Source organism: Phyllobates terribilis, unplaced genomic scaffold (genome assembly GCF_046119375.1).
Source record: "Phyllobates terribilis strain yellow unplaced genomic scaffold, ASM4611937v1 Scaffold_5__5_contigs__length_657084704, whole genome shotgun sequence".
Classification (NCBI taxonomy): domain Eukaryota; kingdom Metazoa; phylum Chordata; class Amphibia; order Anura; family Dendrobatidae; genus Phyllobates; species Phyllobates terribilis.
Window position 1 is genome coordinate 389,032,077 of NW_027362765.1, and position 23,621 is coordinate 389,055,697.

At 41.1% G+C, this 23,621-nt stretch overlaps 1 protein-coding gene across 1 annotated transcript in view; it reads right to left on the bottom strand.

Annotated features, from left to right (window-relative positions):
- SLIT1 (slit guidance ligand 1) overlaps positions 1-23,621 on the bottom strand; it is a 382,364-nt gene that overhangs the window by 105,240 nt on the left and 253,503 nt on the right. Inside the window, exons 5-7 of the mRNA XM_073684951.1 lie at positions 8,157-8,228; positions 6,258-6,329; positions 1,192-1,263 (exon numbers count right to left, since the gene is read on the bottom strand). Of these exons, the coding sequence (XP_073541052.1) occupies positions 1,192-1,263; positions 6,258-6,329; positions 8,157-8,228 (216 nt within the window). The remainder of the gene's footprint in view (positions 1-1,191; positions 1,264-6,257; positions 6,330-8,156; positions 8,229-23,621) is intronic.

Consider the following 23,621-nt stretch of genomic DNA (forward strand, 5'->3'; position numbering starts at 1 on the left):
GAATATAACTACTATAATACTGCCCCTATGTACAAGAATATAACTACTATAATACTGCCCCCATGTACAAGAATATAACTACTATAATACTGCCCCTATGTACAAGAATATATGTACTATAATACTGCCCCCTATGTACAAGAATATAACTACTATAATACTGTTCCTATGTACAAGAATATAACTACTATAATACTGCCCCTATGTACAAGAATATAGCTACTATAATACTGCTCCTATGTACAAGAATATAACTACTATAATACTGCCCCTATGTACAAGAATATAACTACTATAATACTGCCCCTATGTACAAGAATATAACTACTATAATACTGCTCCTATGTACAAGAATATAACTACTATAATACTGCCCCTATATACAAGAATATAACTACTACAATACTGCCTCCTATGTACAAGAATATAACTACTATAATACTGCTCTTATGTACAAGAATATAACTACTATAATACTGCCCCCCTATGTACAAGAATATAACTACTATAATACTGCCCCTATGTACAAGAATATAACTACTATAATACTGCCCCTATGTACAAGAATATAACTACTATAATACTGCCCCCTATGTACAAGAATATAACTGCTATAATACTGCCCCTATGTACAAGAATATAACTACTATAATACTGCTCCTATGTACAAGAATATAACTACTATAATACTGTTCCTATGTACAAGAATATAACTACTATAATACTGCCCCTATGTACAAGAATATAACTACTATAATACTGCCCCCTATGTACAAGAATATAACTGCTATAATACTGCCCCTATGTACAAGAATATAACTACTATAATACTGCCCCTATGTACAAGAATATAACTACTATAATACTGCCCCCTATGTACAAGAATATAACTGCTATAATACTGCCCCTATGTACAAGAATATAACTACTATAATACTGCTCCTATGTACAAGAATATAACTACTATAATACTGTTCCTATGTACAAGAATATAACTACTATAATACTGCCCCCTATGTACAAGAATATAACTACTATAATACTACCCCTATGTACAAGAATATAACTACTATAATACTGCTCCTATGTACAAGAATATAACTACTATAATATTGTCCCCTGCAATATATATATATTTTTTTACAAAGATCAAAATGACTTTTTCCGCATTTTAAAACGCATTTTACTTACAAGGTCCTCAGTTTCGGCATATGGTTAAAACTGGAAACAGGAATTGTTGTGATGTTGTTGTTGTTGAGGGTTCTGAAAGAAAGAGAACATTTTAATCATACTGAGTTAAAACTTACAGGGATTGGTGAGGATAAGAATGTCCGTTCGGCAGAGATAACTCTCCCTACTTCCCCTTACACATCAGCAGGGCAATCGGAAGAGTTGAGAAAGCCACTGCCAAAGACCTCTGGCAGTGGCTTACTGAGCTCAACATATACGAGAACACACCCTTTGAAAAGTAAGCTTCATAGAAATTGTTTTTAACTTATAACATGAAAGTAAGGTTAATAATATAACGTTCATTACAATATCTTCAGTTTTACTCAAATTAGTTGATGCAAAAATGTTAACAGCCCACTTCAAAAACTACAACATCTAGTATTTTGTATGGCCTTCATGATTTTTAAAGGACAGCACCAAGTCTTTTAGGTCTAGAATGAACAAGTTGGTGACATATTACAACATCTATCTTTTTCCATTCTTCAAGAACGACCTCTTTTAGAGCCTGGATCCTGGATGGAAAGTGATGGCAACTTGTCTCTTCAGAATTCCCCACAGGTGTTCGGTTGGGTCACATCAGGAGACACTTGGCCACTGAGTCACTTTCATCCTGTTCTTCTTCAGAAATGCAACATCATTGTCATGTTGAAAAAGTGCATGTCTACCAAGAGCACGGAGTGATGGCAGCACCTTCTCTTTCACTATAGAGCAGTACATCTGTAAATTCATGATCAATGACATGTAGCCCCCCGACACCAGCAGCTCATGCTGCCCCATATAAGGACACTGCCACCACCAGGTCTCACTGTAGGCACCATACAGTTTTCTTTACACTCCTCACCTTAGCGACACCATAGAGTTTTGAAGCCATCAGTTCCAGAAACATTTATCTTGTTATTGTCACTCCAGAGTAAATCCCAGCCTCTTCATATTTTTTAGCATGGCCCTGGCACATTGTAGGTTGCTGTTTTGTGCATGTGCTTTAGGAGAGGCTTCCTTGGTGGATGACATCCATGTAGGTTGTTCCTCTGCAGTGTGTGCTGTATTGGGTCATGGGAAACACTCACCCCTATTTGGCTTTCTACTTCTTTAGCTATCTGCAGTGAACTTGCATGTAGATTTACTTCAACTCTTCTCACCAAAAGACGCTCCTGTTTAGGAGGTACCTTCTGTGGTCACCTGGACGTCTGTGAGAAAGTATAATTTTATCTTGTTTACATTTCTGTATCACTTTTGCTGCAGTTTCAGACTGATAAGAAAAGTTTTGTTGATATTCTTGTAGTTTTTTCCTTTCTTGTGTAAAAAATATATATTTTATTTCTCAGGTCTTTTGATATTTCTCTTGCTTGTGGTGCCATTGCTGTCTTGTGACATTTCTCTTCCATGTGGTGCCGTTGCTGACAACATAAAATGGGAATGGGGTTTTCATTGTTAAGTAAAACCCTGTTATAGTCCACTGTCTGCTAGACACCTGTGTAATGAGTGACTAGACTTACCTGTGGTTGAATTCTTGTTAATTAAAATTTTGCAGTCTAAACTTTAGCTTTGCTCCTAACACTTTTATTGGGGTGTACTCAATTTTCCAGCATGACCTTGAATCAGTTTGTAAGGAAAATATTTTTTTTTTGGGTGCAAAATAACAAATACTGTTTGCAATCAATGGGTCTTATTTATGGGAGTATTTTGTCCGATAGAAAATGTGGACAAATCTGTTGGGGTGTACTCAGTTATGCTAAGCACTGTGTGTATATATACCATATATATACATTTGAAACCAGAAGTTTACATACACTATATAAAAATACACATATGCATGTTTTTCTCAATATCTGACATGAAATCAGAATAAACCTTTCCCGTTTTAGGTCAATTAGGATTACCATAATTTTTAATATTTGCCAAATGCCAGAATAATGAGAGAGAGAGAATGTTTTAAGGCATTTTTATTACTTACTGCAAAGTCAAAAGTTTCCATACATTTCAATAGTATTTGGTACCCATTGCCCTTAAACTGAATGACTTGGGTCACACGTTTGGGATATCCTTCCACAAGCTTCTCACAATAGTTGGTTGGAATTTGGGCTCATTCCTCCTGACAAAATTGGTGTAACTGATCCAGGTTTGTAGGTCTTCTTGCTCGCACCAGCCTTTTCAGCTTTGCCCATACATTTTCAATAAGATTGAGATCAGGACTTTGTAATGGCCACTACAAAACATTGACTTTGTTATCCTTAAGCCACTTTGTTACCATTTTGGCAGTATGCTTCGGGTCATTGTCCATTTGTAAGACTCATATCCGCCCAAGCTTTAACTTCCTGGCTGATGTCTTGAGATGTTGCTTCAGTATTGCCACATAATCTTCTTTTCTCATGATGCCATCAATTTTGTGAAGTGCACCAGTCCCTCCAGCAGCAAAACAACCCCACAACATGATGCTGCCACCCCCATGTTTTACAGTTGGGATGGTGTTTTTAGGCTTCCAAGCTTCTCCCTTTTTCCTCCAAACGTAACGATGGTCACTATGCCCAAAAAGTTAAATTTTAGTTTTATCAGACCACAGGACATGTCTTCAAAAACTAAGGTCTTTGTTCCTGTATGCATTTGCAAACATTAATCTGGCTTTTTTATGTTTCTTTTGGAGTAATGGCTTCTGCTTCCTGGCAGAGTGGCCTTTCAGCCCATGCTGTTACAGTACTCGTTTCACTGTGGTTAGTGACACAATCTTACCAGCTTCCGCCATCATCTTCACAAAGGTCTTTTGCTTTTGTCCTTGGGTTGATATACACTTTTTGGACCAAAGCACGTTCATCTCTGGGATCAGAAGCTTCCAAACACATGACATCATCATATGGGCAGTCCAGAATTGTTTAAAGGCATAGTAATCTTAGTGTAGGTAAGCTTTTGACTTTGAAGTAAGTAATAAAAATGCCTTAAAACATTCTCTCTCTCTCTCTCATTATTCTGGCATTTGGCAAATATTAAAAATTATGGTAATCCTAACTGACCTAAAACGGGAAAGGTTTATTCTGATTTCATGTCAGATATTGAGTAATACATGCATATGTATCATTTTATATAGTGTATGTAAACTTCTGGTTTTAACTGTAATATATATATATATATATATATATATATATATATATATATATATATATATATATATATATATATACACATACACACACACACACACACACATGGCATATTAGTTTTATTGGGTACAGGATGTGAGGGCTTGGAGGAAGTACTCAGGAATGTTCCCAAGGCAGAAAATGTGAAAAATAAACCACAAGCACAACTGACAGCAATTTACCATCCGTCTCTTTATGAACATTGTGATGAAATTACTTTCTTTATTGGAGAAAACAGAGGCGCACATAATTGTGACTTACGCAACAAATGCTGTGTCCTCTGTATCAACCACTGTTTTCTTCGCATTTTGGCCAGATGTTACATTATAGTGAGTGCTGTGTCTCTTATATCATTTTTTATTCCCTCTTGAAGACTGAGTGTAAAAACCATGATCATATGTTTACATGCAATACTGCAATTCTGAAATTGAATATATACGAGTATGTGTGTGTACCTTAATATGTAATTGTTCATTACAGTTGCAAATGTTATATATAAAATAACATTAGCAGAATGTTTGTTTTTTTGTTTGTTTTTTTTATGGGGGAAAAAAAAGAAAGCTGCGAAAATGGACTTGGCAAAATGCACATAATCCACTACAAATTCTATTCTGACCTTGCCAAGCTAAGTCATTTGTGGGGTTTTTCTCATCTTTTATAGGGCTCAACGTGAGAAGATCAGCACCAAATACATTCTGGGCTAAGAATTCTGATTACATTTGCCAAGTTGTGCTTAATTTTTAATTTTTTTTAAAAACTTAGTTTGACAAAACATTTTTTTTATTATTATGCATTGCCTATATAGCACCATTAATTCCACAGCGCTTTACAGACATTATCATCGCTGTCCCCGTTGGGGCTCACAATCTACATTCCCTATCAGTTTGTCTTTGGAGTGTGGGAGGAAACCGGAGAACCCAGAGGAAACCCACACAAACACAGGGAGAACATACAAACTCCCTGCAGATGTTGTCCTTGGTGGGATTTGAACCCAGGACCCCAGTGCTGCAAGGCTGCAGTGCTAACCACTAAGCCACCGTACAGTGCTAACCACTGAGCCACCATACAGTGCTAACCACTGAGCCACCGTGCTGCCCTTCTTTAACTTCTTTTAAACTTTTATCCATTTTTTTTCATTTTTGCTTGTTTTACAAGGTTTCTCTCATTATGTGTCTTCAGGAGTGCACCACTCCCCATCCTCCCGACTTCCTGCCTACCAGGGGGCGGAGCACTCCTAATGATTGACAGTTTGGACCAGAGTCATGGCTTGCCCACTGGCCTGAACTGAGCGATTTTTGATGCTCTAAGCAGAGGAAGTTTTGCCTCTGCAACATTGGAGGAGCACAGGATCAGTGACAGGATCCAGTGAATTCAGAGCAACGCTTCCAAGACAGAACAGGGAGGTAAGTTGCAAAGTTGCTTGTTTTTACAAGCACTTTTGGAATTATTCGCATTTAGACAATTAAATAACCCCTTTTAAAAACCACGACATGGAAGAAAAAAAAAGGCCATTTATTTTCAAAAACAAAAAACTTAAAGTTATTGAATTTGGGAACTGATGATATTTTGTGTAAAACCAAGTTCAGAACTACTTATTTTTCGTCCACTTTCCACTGACTGGTTGCTAGAATCTTGGGTAACCTCAATTTTTTTTTTTTGCATACAAGAAAAATGGATCCAGTACACTGATAAAAAACAGATTTTTGCAGACTTGAAATTATCGCTGACATATAAACAGGGCCTAGATGCTTTTGCCCCTAAGGCTACATTCAGGCATATTTTTGGTCAGTGTGCTGTCTGTGTGTGCAATGGGCTGCACAAGGGTAACACATATAAGGCGCATAAAAAAATGTGGGTCTGTAAACTGAATGTCTGCCATATACTTCATATACTTACAACACTTCCAGCCCTCGAAGAGCGCGGAAAGCTCCGTCCTCGATACAACTGATCTGATTCTTGTCCAGTTGTCTATGGAGAAAAGACAAGATTAGACCAGTAGACTGTTCACGAGATGATCAGTGATACACACAGATATTGCAGAGATTCATCATTAACGTTCTTGCATGAATTTAAAGAGTAACTCAACTTTTTTTTTATTATTTAATTACTGATCAGCTTTTGCAAGTCATGATTTTTTTAAATAAACGTCATTATCTAATTTTGCTCTTTTTTCCCCCATAGAACAATGCTGCAGTGCTGCTTTACCTGCAGAGTTCGAGCTCCCTAGGATTCTGCTTTTAACTGCTGCTCCTCAAGAGCACAGGACTTTCCCTGTCTGAGCCTCTCTGCTTCCATCTCTGCATTCAGACAAGGAAATTCCCTGACACTGATTGGTTATAAGCAGAGTAGTTATTCTTGTTGGGCAGCAGTTATTAGTTTGACCTAAGCAGGTAAAACAGCGCTGCAACATAGTGTTTGGGTGAGAAGGAGGCAAAATAAAGTAATAAAATTTATTATAAAAATATATAACTTTGGCTATCAATAATTACATAATTTAAGTTACTCTTTAAAGGGAATCGGTCAGTAGGCTTTTGCGGAGCAGCATGCTGTAGGGACAGAGACCCTGATTCTAGTGATGTGTCACTTACTAGGCTGTGTTTTGCTGTTTCAATAAAATCATTGTTTTATCAGCAGGAGATTATCACTACAGGACTAGGTGTCTGGTGCCTCCAAGTCCAGTCATGCCCCCACCACTGATTGGCAGCTTGCTGACAATAAACAGTGTACACACAAAGCAGCCAATCAGAGGTGTGGGCGGGGTTATACAGGGCTCAGAATTCCGAGCTCTGCAGCATAGAAAACTGTGATTATATCACAACTGCTGCACCCAGTAAAACTAAGCGATACATCGCTGGAATCAGGTTCTCTGTCCCTACATCATGCTGCTGTCAGATTAGATTCTTTTTAAGAGACGATGCTGTAAGTCAAGTAATCATCACCGATCTGGAGAATAAAGGGGATGCAGCTCTGCTCGGTCACTGCGTCCCGTTCACAGTTTTTCACTGCAGAGCAGCAGCGATCCTGATCATTCGTGCAGAAAATCGCAGCTGGACTCATTCATTTGCATACAGCAGTGGGTTGCTGAGAATGGCCCTGCGCAAAGTAAAACCTGTGAAGGGGAAACAGTATTGTGATGTCTTTATTCCCTCGGACAGTGGGGGGCATAGAGGTCAAAGCCCCAGCGATTATTTGTTTTAAATTTTATTGTAAAGATGTACATTTTTGTAATACACAGTACTTCATGACCTTATTTTGCTTCCTTCTCCCCAAAAAAACTGTTACAGTGTTGTTTCAATGCCCAATTCATGCTCCTTTAGAAGCCCCTTTGAACTGATGCTCTGCAAGAATCCGTACACTATGTTCAAAGTACCAAGGTGAGGAGCAGGGAATGCCCCGTAAAATATGCCATCACTTACTAAGGTGGGTCAATTCCTTTAAGAGCAGAATCACCAAAATCACATACACAGCACAAAAATGTTTATTGAAAACATACTGCATACTTCATGACTGATCCAACCTCTTGATCATCCTGAAGAAGAGGTCGGATTGACTTCTAACCGTGCAGAATATTTTTAATAAGTGTTTTCGTCTTAAATATATGATTTTTGTGTAACTGGATGGGGCGGCCGGTGCATTGTTTGCACGCTCCTGTGGGATTGGTGGGCACACATATACTTGAACATTTTGCTGGCAGTAAGCTGGGAGTGTTGCTTCGCCACGGCTGGAGAGCCCCAGGCTGGTGACCACTGACGCGCGCTGGCACAGCCAAGTCACAGCAGAACTTTTGGGACTTACAAATTTTTGAGTTCTGTCGCTCCCCGGAAAGTTTTTCTTGGAATTGCTTGGATCATATTCTCACTGAGATCACTGCAAGACAGAAATAAAATCTCCTGTTATCCTTATGTTTACTATCATGTACTATACTCAATTCTTCCAATATATACACATATATAGGGCTCATATATCCTATAGTGTCTTACGAAGTATCACATACTATGTCAGCCTCTACGCAAAGGACCGACTGAGTGTGATCCTGTCCACTGGGCATTAAAGGTCCTGTTACCCTTCATTGATACACTTGATAAATTGCATTTGAACACCTACATTTTCTTCTGTCCTGGAAACCCCTTTTAATTTGTATATCCCGCAATGAAAACCCCTTTAGGGAATGAGTCCCTCTCTCAGGAGGACCGTGCATTACATAAACACGCTATTCATTTAATTGGGTATTGTGTAATACTTTATTCCACCAGTGGTGGCGCTGCAGGGAAATAAAACTTTTGCTGCAACCATCTCCTGCAGATGACAACTGATCAGTGGGGATTCCAGCAGTGGGACATCTAGGAACCAAATTCAAGGAACTCTTCTAACAAAACGGCATTGTTCAAAGTGGAGGACCCCTTTAAAAAAATAGAGTTTCTCCTAAGTCGACTAAGCCAACCAATTTCTCTTGAATAGATATTAAATGGCACCTCTGCATAGAGCATGTACAACTAGTTTGTGTCCGATATAGGAGAGAGCGTTCTGTGTCGACACCTGACTAGTGCTGGGTGTAAAGGAGCCTGGCTGACTGCTCATGTTAACAGCCAAGCCAGCCCCTTTCTCTGTCTACACATAGGCTGTGATAGAGAAGGAGATCGGTTTAGCTCTTGATATGAGAAGTCAGCCACCCCCCTTCTCTGTCTAAACATTGGCTGTGATAGAGAAGGGGATCAGTTTAGTTCTGAATATGAAAACTCAGCCAGCCCCCTTCTCTGTCTAAACATACTGTAGGTTGTGACAGAGAAGGGGATCGGTTTAGCTCTTGATATGAAAAATCAGCCATCCCCGTTGACTCACAGACGTACAAACGCAAGAGTCTCTCAAGCTCGAAGTAGAGCTGCCAGGAGACAAGACCGTGTGGATATCTAGGGATCGGGGAAATTCAAGTTGTATATTTTCCAATGTAAATGTAAACTTTTTTTTCTACCTGCCCCCCCCCCCCCCCCCTTAAATACTAATTTAATTTACTATTGCTCCATGCATTACTATCAAAACAAATAATTTCTCCTGATATTTATTGTCTAATTTTAGAGAAATATCCAGGTATAATAGTAATAATTCATTGTCGCGTTTTCTCGGAGGACCGCGCTTTTACTAGTGGAGGCTCGCACATCCCCGCCGTGCAGCGCAGTCTTTCTATAGATGCAGCCGCCGTTGCCTTCGTTAATAATATTGTTATAATTAGCAGCGAGGAAAGTTTGCCTCTTCCGAATCTTAATCACGACAATAAAGGGTAGCGGCGCGCACAATAGCATTCTCATTAAAGAGCTGCTTTATTAAACACAACCAAGGTTGTAATGAGGACATTATTCACAGGGACTTGAATGAGAACTGCAGCCGAAATAGGACCATTATCACAATATGGAGCCAACAGCCTAAGGAGCGACCCCATAACATGAAGCAAGGCTGACAAGATACGACCATGGAGTTGAAATAATGCACGTATTCCTCCTTTATTAACCCTATAAGTGATGTCCTCCTGCACCCAGTGTTTTATCTCAGTGCAAAGTCTTGCAAAAGGATGGACATAAGACTAGGGGCGGACATGCCCAAGAGGTTAGGGGACCCACTTCCATCTCTAAAGCAGCTTTGGTCACAGACACATAAATGGGTGCATTACTGGACTGCAAAATTCCCATATACTCTTCTTGTACAGGGGTCCTCTCCGGGTTGTGCCCGCCCCTGTATTACAGTGTATAGAGGTACCAGTTTTTTTCATGTAGGAGTCCTACTCATGGCCAGACGGTGTGGTGGAGAATCTGCGGAGGTGCATGACCAAAGCTCTGTCCACCCATGATTGTAAAACAAAATCGTGTGGCAATTAGCTATTGCGGTGGGCAGAGTTTCAGCAGCTCCATCTGGCCCTACCCTTAGTAATTGACAGCTAACTGTCCAGTGGGCAGTGTCCTACTTAGTGATTGACAGCTAACTATCTAGTGGGCGGTGTCCTACTAAGTGATTGACAGCTAACTGTCTAGTGGGCGGTGTCCTACTTAGTGATTGACAGCTAACTGTCCAGTGGGCGGTGTCCTACTTAGTGATTGACAGCTGTCTAGTGGGCAGTGTCCTACTTAGTGATTGACAGCTAACTGTCCAGTGGGCGGTGTCCTACTTAGTGATTGACAGCTGTCTAGTGGGCAGTGTCCTACTTAGTGATTGACAGCTAACTGTCTAGTGGGCAGTGTCCTACTTAGTGATTGACAGCTAACTGTCTAGTGGGCAGTGTCCTACTTAGTGATTGACAGCTAACTGTCTACTGGGCGGTGTCGTACTTAGTGATTGACAGCTAACTGTCTAGTGGGCGGCGTCCTACTTAGTGATTGACAGCTAACTGTCCAGAGGACAGTGTCCTACTTAGTGATTGACAGCTAACTGTCCAGAGGACAGTGTCCTACTTAGTGATTGACAGCTAACTGTCCAGTGGGCAGTGTCCTACTTAGTGATTGACAGCTAACTGTCCAGTGGGTGGTGTCCTACTTAGTGATTGACATATAACTGCCCAGTTGATTGCCCATATGTTTCACTTAGTGAGTGACAGGTAAGTGTCCAGTTTCCGGTGTCATACTAAAGAAATGATTGCTAACTGTCCAGTGGGAGGTACCCTTCTTAGTGATTGACAGCTAACTTAAGTGCCCAGTGGGCGTTCCAACATCATGACTGACAGCTAACCCCTCATGCACACATGCTTCCACAGATGGGAGGGCACATACAAGGTTCCATTGCCGATTCCCTTTAATTTAAAGAGATGTTTGAGTGCCAGATTCTGATTAGTTAAAGCCCCCAAAAATTGTAGACGAGCTCGTCCTGGCAGCACAGACCACTCACATAAACAGAATTACCCTGTGATATAGTCAGCAGGAGCGAGTGAGAGTCGGCTGTATATACAATCACTCAGCGTTCTGGTTTGGCTGCCGCTGATGGCAGTAAGACGATCCAATGCTTGTGTAATAGATTCGTGATGGAGACTAATTGAGGCGATTCTCATCTCCAGCACATAAATAGATCAAGTAAAGAGCGGTGCAGAAATGAGCGCAGATCGGATCCGGCTTTGAAGTTTCTTCTCGGTGCGATACACTGTAGTCCTCATATTAAGACAAGTAAAGTCATTCCTGGCTGCACGCCGGTGCTGGGAGTCCACGAAATGTGAGAAGCGGTAAAAGAAGTCGCCGTAAACAGTCTGTTAGTGGGAAAGTGCGCGGCTCCTAATGGTAATGACATGTAATGTGGAAACTAGAGCTGGTAATGCCCCCGGGGTGGAAGTACAGGCAATGATGAGGGGTATGATGAAGAGTAAGGCTCCTCTTGGGTGGGCAACGTAGGCAATGATGAGGGTTATGGTGAAGCTCCCCGAGGGGTGGAAATGTAAGCAACGATGAAAGTTACGGTGGAACTTTTCTCTGGGTTGGAATACAGGCAATGATGAGGGTTATAGTGACGTTCTCTGGGGTGGAAACATAGGCAATGATGAGGGTTATGATGTTGGTCGGTCCTGGGTATGAATCATAGACAATGATGAGGGTTATGGTGACGTTCTCCCGTGGGTGTGAATCATAGACAACGATGAGGGTTAGGCCACGTTCACACTGGTCAGTATTTTACATCAGTATTTGTAAGCCAAAACCAGGAGCGGGTGAAAATACAGAAGTGCTGACGTGTTTCTATTATACTTTTCCTCTGATTGTTCCACTCCTGGTTTTGGCTTTAAAATAGTGACCAAATACTGATGTGTGAATGTGGCCTTATGGTGAAGGTATTCTCTGTGGTGCAAACCCAGCCAATGAGGAAGACTAAGATGAAGCTTCCCCCCCCCCCTGTGGGAATTGTAGGCAATGATGAGGGTTGTGGTGAAGCTTTGAGTTTCAATTCTTAACCATTTTCAAGATCTCTGTCTGCTGTCAGGGAATGGAAATGTTTTCTGGAGCCCTGTGCAGACCTAATACTTCATATAATTGAGAATCTGCTACAATCTGTGGACAATTCTCTGCAGTTTTCTAAGCTGGATACTTTTGTAGCGGCTGCTCACATTATTAGGTAAGTACAAGTTTCCTGCTTCTGGAGGTAAAAAAGAATTTCTTCAGTCACTGACAACAAGCAGAGGTGTTGACATGATGAGGAATTGAAGAACAATGTATATTAGAAAGTGCAGTATTCTTATTCTTCATTATGCAATAATTATTTCAAGGGATTTTCTAGTTTACAAAACAGATTATTTCCCCTTGTGCCACCTACTGCCCCCCTAGATTACCAGCGATCATTAGGGGTCCAAGCAGAGGGATACTTTATATCTTAGGAGAGGATTCTTTTAGCAATAGCCAACATGATGTTTCCACTCCTCAGTGCAAAGCATGACATCTGAGTTGGCTGTATAAGAAGCCTCTGATTCGGGTCTAAGGGGTAACGTCTTTGTATATTTAATTTTCCAGAGAAGCATTGCATCACCTAAAAGTCTCCTTACACAGGCATGTCAGTCAGAGGCCTCTCATGCAGCCAAATAAGATCACTTGCTTTGCCCTGTGGAGGGGCATTATCCCAAAACACATGTCTGGAAATTAAGATTCTGGTTCAGCGTTTATTCTAAATCATGTGGCAAGGTTTGTTAGAGGGTCGATACTGACTTTTAGGATTGCTACTTCCAATAGATGGCGCTTGAGTTCAAGCTCTCTTCCTTTCTGAAGTGGTAATTTGCATATTTAATTTCCCAAAGGCGCATTGCATGGCCTATAAGTCTCCTTACACTGGCATATCAGGCATTTCACTTTCAACAAAGAGAAACGTTACCCCTTATACCCCAGTCAGAGGCCTCACATGCAGCCAAATCAGATCTCCTGCTTTGCACTGAGGAGGGTAAACACTTCGAAACACGCGTCTGTAAATTAAGATTCTGGTTTGGCTTTTATCCTAAGTCATGTGGCAAGTATTGTTAAAGGGTCGATATTGACTTTTAGGATGGCTACTTTCAATAGGTGGCGCTAGAGTTCAAGTCATCTTCCTCTCTGAAGAGACAATTTGCATATACAAAACAAAAAATTATTTTTTTTCCCCATGTGATAAAGATGTTTAAAATGCAATTTGTCATCCAAATGTATCCCAGACTCCTCGAAAGAAGGGCCAGATGGCTGAACACATGCACAAATATGAAGCTGTCATAGAGACTGACAGGTTTTCTTTTCTTTCACATTTATATTTTTTGCATTGCAACAAAAATGCTAAACTAAAAAAAATACATGAGCGTATATGTTACTCGTATAATTATTATCCAGTATAATCTGCAGGGCTAGTTGTAGAAACTGGGCTTCCACTGTGTCCCGTAATCCAAAAGTAAGTTCCCACCAAGCTGCAGAAAATCCAGAGTGAAATCCGCAGCAAATCTAGTTGCAGAAATGCTGCAGACATGGTGCACATTTAAAGGGAATCTGTCAGCAGGTTTTTGTTATGTAATCCAACAGATGCATGGTGTAAGGACAGAGATCCTGATTCCAGCGATGTATCACTTAGTTTACTGTGATACGATCACAGTTTTCTCTGCTGCAGATCTAGCAGAGCTTGGAATGCTGAGCCCTGTATAACCCCGCCCACATCCCTGATTCGCATCACTATAAAATGTACACAGAAAGCTGCCAGCCAATCAGTGGTGAGGGAGTGGTTGGACCAGGAGGCACAAGACACCTAGTCCTGTAGTGATCACCTCCTGCTGATAAAACACTGATTGTATTAAAACAGCCCAGTAAGTGACACATCAGGGTCTCTGCCACTACATAATGCTGCTATCGGATTACATAACAAAAAACCTGCTGACAAATTCCCTTTAACTCTGGCATTGCAAAGAGTGAAATCTGCAATGACATCCACAGCATAAATTAACTGTGAAAAGGTCAAGAAAAGCTCAGTTTTACATCAAAAATGTTGAGGATTCCTAAAATAGGTTCACATGGAATTTTTCACAGTGGAAATGCATGAGCAGGAAATCTGGTGCATATTAAAATATCAGCATTGCAGATTAAATCTTCTCCAAACGATGCAGAGAAAATCCTATAAAAGACCGGCACCGTGTATTTAACATCTGCAGCGCGGCATTTTATGATGTGGATGTCACCGCGGACAGACTCTTTTTGCAAAGACTTTCTTTTTGCAGACTTGGACCAACTGCAAAGCAAGTTACTTAAATCCAAGGCCTCAATTCATCACTTGCACGTTAAGTTTAAATGACTTTTCTTTCTGGGTATTCTTTGCCATTTTTTGTGTCAAATATTTCACAATGGCACAAAATCACATTTACACCTTTTTAGAGCAAAAAGTAACATAAACCTTTAAAATGTCCCATGCTACTGCAACATTTGCGCAAGCATCTTCCAGCAACGAAATAAAAAAAATCACTCCTGGAGGTAGGGGAGGGTTCGGAAAATAATTGTGCAAAAACTTTGCAACTTTTAAAAAGTTCACAAACAATGAATTGTCTGCGAACATCTGGATTACAAAATGCCACCCACAGTGAAGAACAGAGAAAATAAAAGACAGACGAACAAGTGAAAAATAGAATTCAAAATAGGTGGAATTTGGTACAAAAAAAAGCCTAAAATGGGAAAAACTAAGCAAAAAATAGCTGAAAATGCAACATTGAAATGGGGCCTAAATATTTTGGAACTATGGAGAAAAAAATGGATTACAAGGAAGCTCACACATAGCAAATATAGAGAGAATGCACGACCCTCATTAGCGGTGCACCACATAAAATATGCACGCACGGATCTGGTGTCTGTACACACATTACTCTCAATTCTGCACATATCACATGCAATCCGGTCAAGGCCTTGAAGTTCTACCCGCACGATTATGGACATGACTTGGCATTCTTTCTTTGTTCACTTGCAGTTCCATACATGTCCACTATGTGGCGCCAGCAGTCTTTGGAGAACAGCCCTAACAAAGCCATCATGGATTCAATTATCAGCAGTGAGCTGGATCCACTAGAAAAGGTTTCTCGATTTACCTTTCCAGGACTTCTGAAAGGATTCCTTTCATAGGAGCCCCGGCCAAAAAAAGGAATAACAAGCGAGCATAATGGCCTTCTGCTCCCTTGCAGCGAGGGTCCCCTCTGAGTGGCATAGACTCGGTAGCGACGCTTGGAGACTGTTAGTAAAAAGAAGCGGCAGCAGGATAGAAAATCTCCAGTGTGGTTTAGGATTTCCAGTAAGTGGCCACAAACAAGACACTTATTTGTAACAATGACGCTCATGAAATCAGCTCCCGAGAACAAACTCACATCAAACCCAGCGGCTGAAAGCAGCCAAAAAAAAGAAGCCGGCGAAGGAAAACAGACGTCAGAGGAGCTGCCGAGTGCGGAGTTTGGAAGCGCAGGGTTCCAGATAGCCAGTCCCCAGACGCGTCAATAAATCTAACGATGACAGGCGGTTAATAATAGCTAATTCATACATAATTATTAGTGTTGAGCGAGTATGTTCTATTAACCCTTTCGCCGAGTATGCTCGGGCCGAGCTCCGAGTATTTACAGATGCTCGGTGATCAGGTTAAATCGCTCCCGTGTGCATGATTTGCAACTGTTTGACAGATTTATTACATGGGAGGAATGTCTATTTCTTACACATTCCTCACATGTAATAAAGCTGTCAAACAGTTGTAAATCATGCACGATTCAACCTTATCACCGAGCAGCTGTAAATACTCGGAGCTCGGCCCGAGCATACTCGGACAGAACATACTCGCTCAACCCTAATAATTATCATTCTCCTGAATAGTCAGCACAAGATACTTTTTACTGGAGAATTCCCAAATGACAGGGGCAGACCATGCTGCTATGGGGTCCTTGGAAGGATGGGACCCAGCCCTATATCTTTCACACCTTTAGCTTTCAGCCCATGTTGAGCTATGTGCACCTGGTGCCCTTTACAAGCTGCTTCAGTAACACTCCGGCGGTGGTTTTCCTGGGGCAGCTTTGCCGGCAGCTTTCAGTTCTTCTCGCAGCGGTTCGGCCGCCGGAGACTTTCATTCTATACTGCTGAGTATAGAGAGCGGACAGATTCCTAGAAGAATGAATGAGTGTGTCACTTCTTTTAACCGCTCCAGGGTTTCCGAATCCTGAAACAGGTAAAAGAAGTGAAATAAGACAGAACGTGTCGTTTTGACATTGATGTGCATTTTGTTCATTTTATTTTTCAGGAGGAATCCGGGGTGAAAAAATGCCCTCAGTATGAATGTACAATGAGAGTTTTTTTCAGGTGTTTTTGGAGCAGAACTCATGGCTTTTAAATACTATATGGTTTTTGAAAAGTTTCTGCTCCAAAAACTCCAGAAAAAAACAACTTAGGTTCAATATACCTTTAGGCTACTTGCTCACAAAGTTTATTTGAGGTGGTCAAAAATGCCAATCTTTGTTTCTTAGCGAAAACCACTTGCTTCAGGGAACACTCCTGCTTTGGGGAAATTTAGGATAAGTTTTACATATACTGAAGCAGTTTTAGGCTATGTGCACAAAGTTTTTCTAGGAGTTCTTGGAGCAGAAACTCTCCAAATCTTAAAACTCCTGAAAAACTTTGAGTTTCAGCTCAGTTTTAGTTCTGAAGAAAACTCAGCAAAAAATACACATTTGTGTATAGCCTTAAAGAAATTGTCCAGGACTTTTTTTTTTACTGTGGACCTAAAACCTAAAAGGCAGGTAGTTGCTAACAGTGGGAACTCCCTGCCTGTTCTACCTGGCGCCGGATCTTGCCGGTGATTCAGTTGCTCCACGTCAACAGATCAATACTTCCTTTTCCGGGCTGCTCTGTCAAAGGGGTGTGACTTCCGATGTCATGTTCATTGACAGTTAGCTCCCCGCAGTTAGGCAGCGGGGAGTCGGCTGTCAATCAGCATTACGTCAGCAGAGCAGAAGAGAAGCCACTTACTCACTGGCAGGATCAGTCTGTGACCACTTTGTATCTGATCAGCCACCTACCTGTTAGTTCTTAGGACCGTAGTAAAATAAAAAAATAGTCCTGGATAACCCCTTTAAATAGTTTTTTAAATGTTTTGGAAGAATTTTTTTTTCCTGAAGGTTTTTTTTGCAGCCTTTTGATTGGACTGTGCCTAGTTTGGAGCTTTTTCCATCAGGAGCGGCTTCAAATAAGGGACGTGCACTCTCTTTTCTTACAGTTTACAGATACAGACAGCATTGTAGACCTAGTCAGTGGTGCACATCTGCTGTATAGGGAGAGGTTGCAATTGCACCTGGACCCTATATTAGAGGGACCCAATGTCTCCACTTATTAAATGGATCATCAATAGGCTCCGATACAGATTATTCCTAAGGACCAAAGGGTCTAAAGTTATATTTTCGGATACATGTCCCATAATTATTGACGTTGACGTCTTCCCATAACTAGACAGATGGAAAGATGGCTTCTCTGCACAATGAGCCGCTGACAAGCCCACCATGTAGGATAAATGTATAATTCAGAAAGCAGCAGGCGTATATACTCCTAATTAACAAAATATACAAGCCAGCACAATGCAGTACAACATCGGGCCATCCTGGCCCTGGCCTATGGACCTCTGGCGCAGCGCTCCTCCGCTTTCATTTTACCGCACACTCAGCAAATATCTCCTGAAGAGAGGAAATGATGGAACGAAGAAAGAAGGAAGGTCACTGTTGCAGTCTCTCTTCTCTTGTTAATCCCAAATTCACACTTTAACCTGATTGAGACTGGCCTTGTTTGGTCCTTCCTCTCTGTTCTCTGTTTGAGGGGATTAGATTTGGACTCAGCAGGGGGGTAATTGGCAGCTCAGCATCCAGCTCCCTCTGTGGTTCCAATGCATTCACTTGGCAGTCGGCCGCTGGACACAAACTTTATGTAGTTGGGCTTTTGAATGAGAAGATCGAGCCTAAAGGTTTCAAGAGCCCTTGAGTCTTTGCAGGTCGAGTGTCCACATACCAGAAGTATGGATGGTAAGACACTCTATATTGTCTTCTAAGCAGACACTTAATATAAGGAAAGGATGGGAAAGGACCTAAAGGCTTTTATATGGCCCCCGCATCTCCATAATACATAAGAACCAGGGACAATGAGCGGCTCCTACATGCTGCAAATCCCTATACCCTCAGACTCTTATTCATATCTGGTATTTTTTAATGAAATTTAAATTAAAAAGGTACAATCAGAAAATGATCTATTATTTAGATGAAGTTTTTAAGTTGTACATTTTTTGAAAAAGTTTTATTTTTTAATTTATAAATTCTATGTAACTGCTAAGAAAAGTTCTGAAGTCTTGCAGTTTTACTAAGCCTCATAATTGATTGTGATTTCCTTTTCTGTAGAGATCACTTCTCATTAATAATGTCCTGTTCTGTAGAGATCACTTCTCTGCAGTCACTTCCTGTTCTGTAGAGATCACTTCTCTGCAGTCACTTCCTGTTCTGTAGAGATCACATCTCAGCAGTCACTTCCTGTTCTGTAGAGATCACTTCTCAGCAGTCATTTCCTGTTCTGTAGAAATCACTTCTCAGCAGTCACTTCCTATTCTGTAGAGATCACTTCTCATTAATAACTTCCTGTTCTATAAAGATCACTTCTCATTAATAATGTCCTGTTCTGTAGAGATCACTTCTCGTTAATAGCTTCCTGCTCTGTAGAGATCACTTCCCAGCAGTCACTTCCTGTTTGGTAGAAATCACTTCTCAGCAGTCACTTCCTGTTCTGTAGAGATCACTTCTCATTAATAACTTCCTGTTCTGTAGAGATCACTTCTCATTAATAATGTCCTGTTCTGTAGAGATCACTTCTCGTTAATAACTTCCTGCTCTGTAGAGATCACTTCTCAGCAGTCACTTCCTGGTTGGTAGAAATCGCTTCTCAGCAGTCACTTCCTGTTCTGTAGATATCACTTCTCAGTCACTTCCTGTTCTGTAGAGATCATGTCCCTGCAGTCACTTCCTGTTCTGTAGAGATCATGTCCCTGCAGTCACTTCCTGTTCTGTAGAGATCACTTCTCAGCAGACATTTCCTCTTCTGTAGAGATCACGTCCCTGCAGTCACTTCCTGTTCGGTAGAAATCTCTACAGACCAGGAAGTGACTGCTGAGAAGTGATCTCTACAGAAAAGGAAGTGACTGCTGAGAAGTGATCTCTACAGAATAGGAAGTTATTAATGAGAAGTGATCTCTACAGAACAGGAAGTGACTGCTGAGAAGTGATCATTTCTCATTAATAACTTCCTATTCTGTAGAGATCACTTCTCAGCAGTCACTTCCTTTTCTGTAGAGATCACTTCTCAGCAGTCACTTCCTGTTCTGTAGAGATCGCTTCTCAGCAGTCACTTCCTGTTCTGTAGAGATCACTTCTCAGGAGACATTTCCTCTTCTGTAGAGATCACGTCTCTGCAGTCACTTCCTGTTCTGTAGAGATCACTTCTCATTTCCTGTTCTGTAGTGATCACTTCTCAGCAGTCACTTCCTGTTATGTAGAGATCACTTCTCAGTAGTCACTTCCTGTTCTGTAGAGATCACTTCTCAGCAGTCACTTCCTGTTATGTAGAGATCACTTCTCAGTAGTCACTTCCTGTTCTGTAGAGATGTGTTTTCACATTCATATTATTACCATCACAGACAGAATTACAATGAATGATAACACCTCTATATACAGTAGATAACACAAGATCCACCATTCACAATTGGTGATATCACAGCTCACCTCCTCCTCTTCCTGTACAATGACTGATAACACCTCTATATACAGTAGATAACAAAGGATCCACCATTCACAATAGGTGATGTCACAGCTCACCTCCTCCTCCTGTACAATGACTGATAACACCTCTATATACAGTAGACAACACAGGATCCACCATTCACAATAGATGTCACAGCTCACCTCCTCCCCCTCCTGTGGAATGACCTCTGCACAGGTGACAGAGTATGAGTTGGAGGGTGGGCAAGTGAATTGCCCCTTAGGTAGCCTCAGATAATTTCTTACCATAACTCATTATGTACTGTCTTAAGCCTCTGATCTTGACTTTCTGGTCATTGTGAGATCTGGCTCTCTGCTTCTTTGCTGCAATCTCAAGCCATTGTCAATCTCCCGCTTATTCTAGTCTTAATGCTGCTCGCATTTGTAGAACAGAGGCCTGAAATGAAGAATATCCAGTGGAAATGGGAAACATCTCGACTGTGCACGCGCCATCTTATCATGTAAAATTACCAGCACTGGCTATTCAACTAAAAGGATTTACCACCAACCTCCAGTGTAGATACCAGCTGGGCCGGTGGTTAAATGCATTGGTGGCAACACTAGATAAGCACTGGGACCCAATGACTATGTCTCTATGTCCATTCCAGTACATACAGTTATATGAAAAAGTTTGGGCACCCCTATTAATCTTAAGCTTAATGTTTTATAAAAATTGGTGTTTTTGCAACAGCTATTTCAGTTTGATATATGTAATAACTGTTGGACACAGTAATGTTTCTGCCTTGAAATGAGGTTTATTGTACTAACAGAAAATGTGCAATCTGCATTCAAACAAAATTTGACAGGTGCATAAGTATGGGCACCTCACCAGAAAAGTGACATTAATATTTAGTAGATCCTCCTTTTGCAAAAATAACAGCCTCTAGTCGCTTCCTGTAGCTTTCAATGAGTTCCTGGATCCTGGATGAAGGTATTTTTGACCATTCCTCTTTACAAAACAATTCCAGTTCAGTTAAGTTTGATGGTCGCCGAGCATGGACAGCCCTCTTCAAATGATCCCACAGATGTTCAATGATATTCAGGTCTGGGGACTGGGATGGCCATTCCAGAACATTTTAATTGTTCCTCTGCATGAATGCCTGAGTAGATTTGGAGCGGTGTTTTGGATCATTGTCTTGCTGAAAGATCCATCCCCTGCGTAATTTCAACTTTGTCACTGATTCTTGAACATTATTGTCAAGAATCTGCTGATACTGAGTGGAATCCATGAGTCCCTCAACTTTAACAAGATTCCCGGTGCCGGCATTGGCCACACAGCCCCAAAGCATGATGGAACCTCCACCAAATTTTACTGTGGGTAGCAAGTGTTTTTCTTGGAATGCTGTGTTTTTTTTTACCGCCATGCATAACGCCTTTTTGTATGACCAAACAACTCAATCTTGGTTTCATCAGTCCACAGGACCTTCTTCCAAAAAGAAATTGGCTTCTCCAAATGTGCTTTTGCATACCTCAGCCGACTCTGTTTGTGCCGTGCTTGCAGAAACGGCTTCTTTCACATCACTCTCCCATACAGCTTCTCCTTGTGCAAAGTGCGTTGTATAGTTGACCGATGCACAGTGACACCATCTGCAGCAAGTTGATGCTGCAGCTCTCTGGAGGTGGTCTGAGGATTGTCCTTGACTGATCTCGCCATTCTTCTTCTCTGCCTTTCTGATGTTTTTCTTGGCCTGCCACTTCTCGCCTTAACAAGAACTGTCCCTGTGTTCTTCCATTTCCTTACTATGTTCCTCACAGTGGAAACTGACAGGTTAAATCTCTGAAACAGCTTTTTGTATCCTTCCCCTGAACAACTATGTTGAATAATCTTTGTTTTCAGATCATTTGACAGTTGTTTTGAGGAGCCCATGATGCCACTCTTCAGCGGAGATTCAAACAGGAGAACAACTTGCAAGTGGCCACTTTAAGTAGCTTTTCTCATGATTGCATACACCTGGCTATGAAGTTCAAAGCTCAATGAGGTTACAAAACCAAAAAAAGTGCTTTAGTAAGTCAGTAAAAAGTAGGTAGGAGTATTTAAAACAAGAAAATGATAAGGGTGCCCATACTTATGCACCTGTCAAATTTTGTTTGAATGCAGATTGCACATTTTCTGTTAGTACAATAAACCTCATTTCAAGGCACAAACATTACTGTGTCCAACAGTTATTACATATATCAAACTGAAATAGCTGTTGCAAAAACACCGATTTTTATAAAACATTAAGCTTAAGATTAATAGGGGTGCCCAAACTTTTTCATATAACTGTATATATCTGCTTTACTAAGCCTTATCACATACTGTAGAGGAGGAGCACTATATTCATAGCTCTGATGGCATTTCTTAGAAGACTAGAGATGAACTTTTCACCGTCAGGCGGGTTCACAAGTTCTCTAAGAAATAGTCTGATTTGCTTTTCAGTTAAGAAAAAGCCAAGTTCAATCTCCAGTAAAATGATTTCCCTCCCAGAAGCTCAGCTGTATCTGCATTGCTTTACTTTGAAGGCTCCCTTTGAAAATGGAAAAAAAAAAGGTTCAGAAAATCTATTTTGCTTCCTAATATGGAAGCTGGAGAAGCAGGTATACAGTAAGGTGTACATGAAGCGTTCCTGTCTCCTTTCTTTTCATCATTTGTCGGGAGGCCCCCAAGTACATCAAATGGATGTTTGGACCTGCCAAAATCTGCAGGTTCAGCTGGTATCATCTAATGCATATGGGAGCCTTGAGTCCAGTGGGAACATGACTGGCAGGGGAGGCCTTTTAGATATTGGGTGAAGGTATGTGTTACACACCCATCCTATGGTATCCCAGGCACGGCTTCCTTCACCACGGTCCACTGCCCTCTGTTGTGCTCCACGTCAGGTTTTGCAGGTTGCCTGAAATGGCTCAGTAATGCCATCTGCCTAATCCTACTATTTAAGGCCCACTAAGACACATAACTGTGTTTTAGGATTAAGACTCTAGAGAAGTGTTTGGCGTGCTCCACAATTTGTGCTCCAACTCTCTGATTCTGCATTCACCCTTGCTTTGTTCCACTGCGCCTGTACTACTGTTCCAGAGTTTCGTGCATGTGACAAGTCTTTGCTTCCTCATGTTCTTTCCTGCCAACTGCACCAAGTCCTGGAGCCAGTGAACCCATCCGGACAGGGAGCTTAGTGGATCCTCACAAGATGAGCAAAACATTATGCCATAATATCAAATACCTAAGAATTTCCCATATAGGATATTGCAAATTTCCATTGCAAATTTCCAATATCATAGTATTGCCAAATATATCTGCAGGAATAATTGCATATCCTTTAGGCACAGAAATGTCAGCCAAAATCTTAGTATCCATGATCACCTTGACTTGATAGATCGCCTGAAGCCCATTTATTTTGGTGTTAGGCATTTACCTTGCTTTGGTTATAAGGCTCACATCGAGATTCTTCCATATGTTGGTAGGAGTCTTTTTGTAGGACATTTAGAAGAGCTTAGAATAGATAGAAGCTTTCGGAAGTGATAGG